The sequence below is a fragment of the Mandrillus leucophaeus genome, unplaced genomic scaffold (genome assembly GCF_000951045.1).
Source record: "Mandrillus leucophaeus isolate KB7577 unplaced genomic scaffold, Mleu.le_1.0 Scaffold338, whole genome shotgun sequence".
In the NCBI taxonomy this organism is placed as follows: Eukaryota; Metazoa; Chordata; class Mammalia; order Primates; family Cercopithecidae; genus Mandrillus; species Mandrillus leucophaeus.
Window position 1 is genome coordinate 3,264,408 of NW_012103565.1, and position 5,711 is coordinate 3,270,118.

At 39.6% G+C, this 5,711-nt stretch overlaps 1 protein-coding gene across 1 annotated transcript in view; it reads left to right on the forward strand.

Annotated features, from left to right (window-relative positions):
• The window catches only part of CAB39L (calcium binding protein 39-like), a 146,057-nt gene that overhangs the window by 107,396 nt on the left and 32,950 nt on the right, over nucleotides 1-5,711 (forward strand). The window contains exon 7 of the mRNA XM_011988798.1: nucleotides 1,001-1,169. Coding sequence (XP_011844188.1) covers nucleotides 1,001-1,169 — 169 coding nt within the window. The remainder of the gene's footprint in view (nucleotides 1-1,000; nucleotides 1,170-5,711) is intronic.

The following is a 5,711-nucleotide window of genomic DNA, read 5'->3' on the forward strand; positions in this document are numbered from 1 at the left end:
TTGTTCCTCTACTAGTTTATTCATCTTAATAAATAGCACCACCACCCACCCAGTGATTCAAGCCAAAAACATAGGAATCATTCTTGAATTCTTAGTTTCCAAATTTATTCCCTCACCCAAGTCCAGCTACATCATCAGCAAGTCCTGTTGACTCTTCCTCTGAACAGTATCCATCACCTGCCCACCGTCCTCTGTTCTGCTCCTGCCAACCCAGGCCAAGCCCCTGTCCCCTCTCCTAGGTTCTGCTCCCGTTCTTATATGTCTCCCACTGTTTTACAGACATTCTCAACAAGAAGCCAGAGTGATCTTTTTAAATCATAAGTTAGCCTTGTCAATTTCTTTCTTTAAACTCTCCAAAGGCTTCCTGTTACACGTAAAATAAAACCACACTGCTTACATTAGCTGACAAAGCTGCATCTGATCTGGACCCTGCCCCTTCTCTCCACCCCTGCCTCGTTTCACACCACTCACGGTTCTTCCCCTACAATCAAATCATGCAGGCCTTATTTCTCCTTCTCTGTTTCGCCAAGCCTGTTCTTGCCATGGAGCCTTTGCACAGTTACTTCCCTTTGCCTGGAACATTTTGCCCTTTACTTTAGTCTAAAGTAAAGTAACTTAAGTAGTCACACACACACACACACACACAATTAAGTAGTCACCTTTATAATGTGGCGTATTTTATTGTCATCAGTTTTCACAGCACTTCTCACTATATGAAATTATCTTTTCATTGTTTACATTCTGCCTCATCCCCCCTACCCCCAGCTGTCACCACGTTCATATTTGAGTGTATCTGAGTGTTTCAGAATACACTCAAATTCCAGAATATGTCTGGAATAGTGCCAGGCACATAGTAGATCTTCAGAGGGTATTAAATGAACCGTGACAAGTGGTATGTGTGTTTCCATTAACAGCAGTATTGAAATGGTTCTTTTGATGCCATTAATATTATTTTAATAGGATAACAGAATTCTCTATTTCTCTCTTGTTTACGCTTTAGATATGAAGCCCCACAGATTGCCTTACGTTGTGGGATTATGCTGAGAGAATGTATTCGACATGAACCGCTTGCCAAAATCATCCTCTTTTCTAATCAATTCAGAGATTTCTTTAAGTATGTGGAGTTGTCAACATTTGATATTGCTTCAGATGCCTTTGCTACTTTTAAGGTAATTTTTTTTTTTCCAAATCAGCTAGGTCAATTTATAGTCACTTGGCCTCTGAAGAGGCAATTTAATTTTAAAAAGCAAGAAATTTTATTTCCTAGCCCTCAGCGTAGCCAACCTTGTATGATGTGGATCATAAGAGGCATCTGTAAATAGAATGCAGTTCATGAGGCCAGTCTGTCCTATTGCAGGAAAACAACTCAAACTATTTGTCACAAGCTCACATGGACTGAATTCCAGTATATACGGTTACGTGGCAAGAGGAATATGTAGCGCTCTGTGTGTGGCATGCTGCCATTTATGTTAAAAACAGATTACGGGGCTTAAGCTTCCACTTAAGGTATATATGCACTGAATACCTCTGCAAGGATGCATAGGAAACAGCAACAGTGATTAATTCTGGGGAAAGGAACCAGGTAGTGAAGGGAGATGGAGAATTACATCTTTGAATGTGAAGGACATCATGTTATTTTATGAATGTAATTTTTAAATGTCCACATGGTGAAGCAAAACAGTAATAAATTATACTGTCATTTTTCATAATCATCTATAGTTTGATCATGTATTATCTACTTTGTCACTATGTAGGAAATCGTAGGAGGCAGCATATTCACATTGTTAGGTAACCAACTACCAGAACTTTTTTATTTTGAAAAATTCAAACTCTACCTCTATACTCATTAAACTATAACTCCCCATTTCCTCCTCCCTCCAGCCCCTGACAACCATTTTACTTTTGGTTTCTGTGTTTTATCATCAAAAAAAAAATATTCAGAGAATATATCAGAAAAGAGTGCAGCTAACTTGCAGACAAACATACCAAAACTTATTCATTTAATGAGTGATGTTACATTCAAGGTTTCTATTTTAGAAAACCAGTTACTTAGGCTTATCATCCTGCTATTATTTAACATATATTGAAGTTGGTATCAATGTGTATTACATGCTCATTTTTCAGCTCATTTTTCATCTTTCAAGGGCAGATAAAAGTTTTGGAAACAAAAGCCTATTTGACATTCCAGTTAGTGTATAAAGTGGGTGATCAAGTTAGCTAGAATTATTTTGGGGGGATAATAATGATAATGAAAATAATTTTAAGATAGAAATAGAAATAAAATAGATATGATTTTCTTCAATGTCTACCAAATCAGCTCTGAAGCCATTTTAGAAGAGGAGTTCAAAAAATGTTATAAACGGACAATGTAACAGCATCATTGAAAAAAACAGGTTTTCAGGTTGAAAAAGTAGATAAGACTCATTTAAATGTATATATATTCAGATTCATTTCTTTAAAAGCATTTTAGCAATGTAATTGTTCTATCTACATAACTCCAAATTAATTTATACTTTTTTCAAGATATACGTATGTAACTTTTTTTACAAGTTTTCTTAATTGTAATCCATATATTTTTATTTTTATATATTATCTTAAATATGTATTTCAATAATGATATAGTCCATATACTAATATTAATACATACTCCAATCTTATTACTTTATGAACAGTGATTGAAAGTTGCCTATGACTTAGATGATAAATAGTTCTTTTAAATAGCTCTCCAGAGGTGGAAAAAGGGGAAAGCAGTGGTTTGCTGTGCTGAAAACTACCTATTATCTGCAGACTAGGAAGTTACCCAGCCTGTTCTAAGAAGGTGCCATAAATCTATTGAAAGGTATATTAGCTCACATGGTCACAGAAAGTGTGAGAGAGTGTCAGAGAGTGGTAAAGGGCGGGAGATGTCAGTGGGGCAGAAGGAAGCTGGGACTTAGGGAGAAGAATGCCTGGCAGAGGGTGAGGGATGGGACAGGGTCTCCGTGGAGGCAGAGCCTGCAGGCCTGGCCGTCAGAGGGATTTGTTGTGTTGGAGAAGACCAAAGAGTGGTGGGTGGTTAAGGGGGAGGCAGGTCCTGGCAGCTGCCTGGGACACGATCTGTAAAGGCAACCAGGCCATCTCTGGAAATACAGGGAGCAAAGGAAAATCTAATTGACAAGAACTCTGGAGGGAGAATACTGTTTGATAATGATGGGAATATTTGGAAGCCACTGGGGTGGGCTGGGGGTGGATTCCAGGGCAGGCTTAAGCAACAGCAGCTGGTTGTTAACAGCTGCCTAGGAGCAGGGTGAGCCCAGTTAACTGCGGCACTTTTTGAGACAAGGTCTCACTCCCTCACCTAGGCTGGAGTGCAGTGGTGCAATCTCAGCTCACTGCAGCCTTGACCTCCCAGGCTCCGGTGATCCTCCCACCTCAGCCTCCCAGGTAATTGGGACCACGGGCGCATACCACCATGCCCGGCTAATTTTTGCATTTTTAGTAGAGATGGTGTTTTGCCCTGTTGGCCAGGCTGGCCTCGAACTCCTGACCTCAAGCCATCCGCCTGCCTTGGCCCCTGCAAAGTGCCAGGATTACAGGTGTGAGCCACTGCGCCAGGCCACTGTGGCACTTTTGTTGTCATAAGCAGGAGGGTGTGCAGTTTCGGACCAGCACTGAATTGCCTGAGACAACAAAGGAAAGCAACCGCAATGCCGTCATTTCCCCAATGCCTCAGGCAAACCTGCAACAAACAAAAGGCCTCTAGCCTCTGGGTTTGAAGGGAAGGAGTTCGCAGTCTGCTCTGGTGTCCACAGGCCTCCATTCAGCCTGCCAGCCTCCTATAGTCTCCCTAAGGAAAGCAGGGAAGAGAGGAGGAGCCCACAGGGGAGGTCTGGGTAGACAGAAAAGGGCCAGGGAAAGAAAGAGAAGGGAAGAAGGGGAATTAATGAGAGGCTGAGTATAAAGAGTGGGAAGCTTGGAGTAAGGAAACCGAAATTTCAGGAGAACAGCCGAGTGAGGGAAGGAAGGAAGGAAAAGAAGGAGGAAGGGCTTGGGAACAGATTCCTGGAAGTGACTGCTGGGTGGAGGGAGGGGCGGTGAGGGCAGCATGACTCCGGGCTCAGGAGTGTTGGAAATCCCAGGAGCGGCTGTGTCTTACCCAGGAAGACAAAAATTGTACAGCAGCTAGAGATGAACCCCCCAAAAGGTGGATCTAGAGCTAGTGGTGAGATAGGCCTCGGTTGCATCCAACATGAAGAATGACATTAGATACAAAGGATGATTCCATTTCTTTCTACCAAAATGTCTGTGTTTAAACTACTAAGGAGGTGTTTGCTAATAATAGACACTACAGTCCCATGTTTTTTCCCTTTCCTATCAGATGGCTCATCGCTGTCATGGAAACAAGTAAATTCATTTTTGAAAAAAACACAAGTAAGCCTTCATATAATTACAAACATAGAACAAACGCCAATAGAGGGGGAAAGCAAATACTTAATATGTATTTCTGAAAATTTCCCCAAAGGTTTTTAAACATTTGATAGAAAAAAATGTACTTGGTAGTAATTTTTTGCTGTCATATATTCAGCCCAATTTAATTTTCAGCAACAATATTGAATCAAAAATAAATAATGATGTTTTGATTTGTATTTAAGCCAATTTTCCATCGAATTTAAGTCAATCCTTTAAAATCTAAATAATCATAAAAAGTTTTCTAGTGTGCTGCCAGTATTGGAAACACCAATTTTCTATATTTTACCAAATGCTTACGGTTAATATAATGTAACAAATAAATCACTTTTTTTTTTTTTTTTAAGTAGCTGGTTTCAAAGGGTTTTGTTTGGTTGGTTGATTTACTGGATTTTGACATTGGCTTTGGGTTTTTATAACCTCCTACTCTCATCTTTTTGGTTTTGAGCTCTTAAAGGGACTGTTGCTCAGTTTAGTTATTAATATTGTAACATTGTTAGTTTATGATTTTAGCATAGAATTTTCTACCAAAAGTCCTTTCCCAAAAAAGGATTCCTTACAACCATAATCTCTTTCATCCCTCCCTCTAAAAATTCCCATAATAGAAGTGGTTTGAATTCTGTCTTTCTCTGCCACCTGGTAAGCTGGATGTCCTTGAGCAATTTAGTTAACCTTTGAGTTTTATTTTCCACATCTGAAATGAAGAAAATCATCCCTTTATCACGGACTTGTGAAGATCAGAAACTGCATTTGCAAAGTGCTCGGTTCACTCCCCAGCACCGTCAGCCCTCTGAACAGCAGCTGTCACTGGCTCCTCAGCCTTTTATGTCCCTGCAATTGTCTCTCTCACTCCACCCCGAGTTTCTCCCAAGCAGTATTCATTAAAAATATCGATATCAGATTTTCAGCATAATAGTTATACTATGCAAAACGTAGGCCTCTCAAAACAGAATTGTTAGGAGGTAGGATGAAAGAGTACACTATTTGAAATAAGGCTTTTAAATTCTAAATTCTTTAGAGTTTGAACTTTATTTTCCTTCACAATTTTCTGTCTTCTCCTTCTTGGGTAGGATCCTAGCTGTTTTTATTTTTATTGTTTTCACTCAGTTATGTGATCTATAATGCAGCACTTATATTTATCTCTGTATTATATGTACTTAAACCTGTGTGTATGTATATGTGGTTTGTACATACATTTATTGTATACATAAATTTGAAGGTATATCTATATATCAATCCTATCCCACACTGGAGTGGAAATGTGG